At 50.7% G+C, this 1,738-nt stretch overlaps 1 protein-coding gene across 1 annotated transcript in view; it reads left to right on the forward strand.

Moving 5' to 3' along the window:
- The window catches only part of AP1M2 (adaptor related protein complex 1 mu 2 subunit), a gene marked incomplete at its 5' end in the record, with an annotated part of 12,012 nt that overhangs the window by 7,949 nt on the left and 2,325 nt on the right, over positions 1 to 1,738 (forward strand). The window contains one exon of the mRNA XM_008068034.1: positions 739 to 897. Within this exon, the coding sequence (XP_008066225.1) occupies positions 739 to 897 (159 nt within the window). The remainder of the gene's footprint in view (positions 1 to 738; positions 898 to 1,738) is intronic.

Below are 1,738 nucleotides of genomic sequence, written 5' to 3' on the forward strand. Positions count from 1 at the left end.
GAAGGCTGAGGCGGAAGGATCACCAGAGCCCAGCAGGTCGAGGTTGCAGTGGCTGGGAGCAGCCACCACACTCAGTCTGGGCAACAGTGAGACTCCAACTCAAAAAAAAAAATTATATTAAAAAAAAAAAGATATAAAGATAACCATCAGCTATCAAATGAAAACTCCTCTGTTTTGAGTTGTAGGGGACGTTTTGTTTTTTGGGGTTTTTTTTAGATGGAATCTCATTCTGTCACCCAGGCTGGAGTGCAGTGGCACGCTCACTTCTATCACAGCCTCAACCTTCTAGGCTCAGGTGATCCTTCCGCCTCAGCCTTCCAAGTAGCTGGAACTATAGCCATACACTACCACACCCGGCTAATTTTTTGATTTATTGTAGAGACGAGGTCTCTCCATGTTGCTCAGTCTGGTCTTGAACCCCTGAGCTGAGACAGTCCTCTTGCCTCTGCCTCCCAAAGTGCTGGGTTACAGGAATGAGTCACTGTGCCAGGCCAAAGTGGTCATTTTGAACCAAGCAAAGGTGTAAGGTGCTTTGCAATTGGAACACACTAAGGACAGGACTTCTGGAGCCTCTTGGGTGTGGACCTTGGCTCTGCCACTTGTCTGTGTGTCTCCAGGCAAATGCCTTAATGTCTCTGTGCCATAGCTTCCTATCTGTAAAACGGACAGGATAACAGGTCCTCCTCCGGTGGTGAGCATTTGCAGAATGTGCGAGTGTGTACTTCTCTCCCCTACCAGGCCAAGGGGCAGTTTAAGAAGCAGTCGGTGGCCAACAGTGTGGAGATCTCTGTGCCCGTTCCCAGCGATGCCGACTCCCCACGCTTCAAGACCAGTGTGGGCAGCGCCAAGTACGTGCCGGAGAAGAATGTCGTTATTTGGAGCATTAAGTCCTTCCCGGTGAGCACAGGGGAAAGGCAGGGGACCCATGGGTGGCTGGGATGGCGTGGGGGCTGCACAAAGTCATGGCGGAGAGTAGATCAGTAACCACATATTAAGCAGGGGGTGATCGAGATGGGAGCTAGGCCAGTCTAGTTCACAGATGGGTGAACTGAGGTCCATGATGGGAAGTGGGTTTAAATGCCACACGCTCCCATCCCAAGGTCTTGAGGTCACCAACTCTGGGTTCAAATTCCTCATCCTTGCCTTTCTGAGCTGGGTGGGTTTGGGAAACCCATCTCCCTTCAGGGAGACTCAGTTTGCCCATCTGTGAAATAGGCAAGATCATGTTACCCACAGCCCTGGGTGGCTAGAGGATCTGGTCTGTCCCTGTCATTTGGGGGGTGGTTATTACAGCCTAAGAAAAAGGAGATGATAGTTAGAAGTCCTCTTAACTAGGTTTTACAGTCAGAAGGTTCCCCTGTGGTCTCAGCCAGGAGCCTTTTTGTTTGTTTTAGAGATAGAGTCTTGCTCTGTTGGCCAGGCTGGAATGCAGTGGTGCCATCATAGCTGACTGCAGCCTTGACCTCCTGCACTTAAGCTAATCCTTCTACCTTAGCCTCTGAGTAGCTGGGACTATAGATGCATGCTACCATGCTTGGATAATTTTTACAAATTTTTTGTAGAGATGGGGTCTCACTAGTTGCCAGGCTGAGGAGCCTTTACTTTCCTATGTATGAAATAGGCTAGCCAGGCTCGGTGGCTCAACCTGTAATCCCGCGCCTTTGGGAGGCTGAGGTGCGTGGATTGCCTGAGCCCGCGGGTTCAAGACCCGCCTGGGCAGGCGAGACCTCATCTCTAC

The sequence above is a fragment of the Carlito syrichta genome, unplaced genomic scaffold, assembly GCF_000164805.1.
Source record: "Carlito syrichta isolate Samal-C Ts95f unplaced genomic scaffold, Tarsius_syrichta-2.0.1 Scaffold107967, whole genome shotgun sequence".
Classification (NCBI taxonomy): Eukaryota; Metazoa; Chordata; class Mammalia; order Primates; family Tarsiidae; genus Carlito; species Carlito syrichta.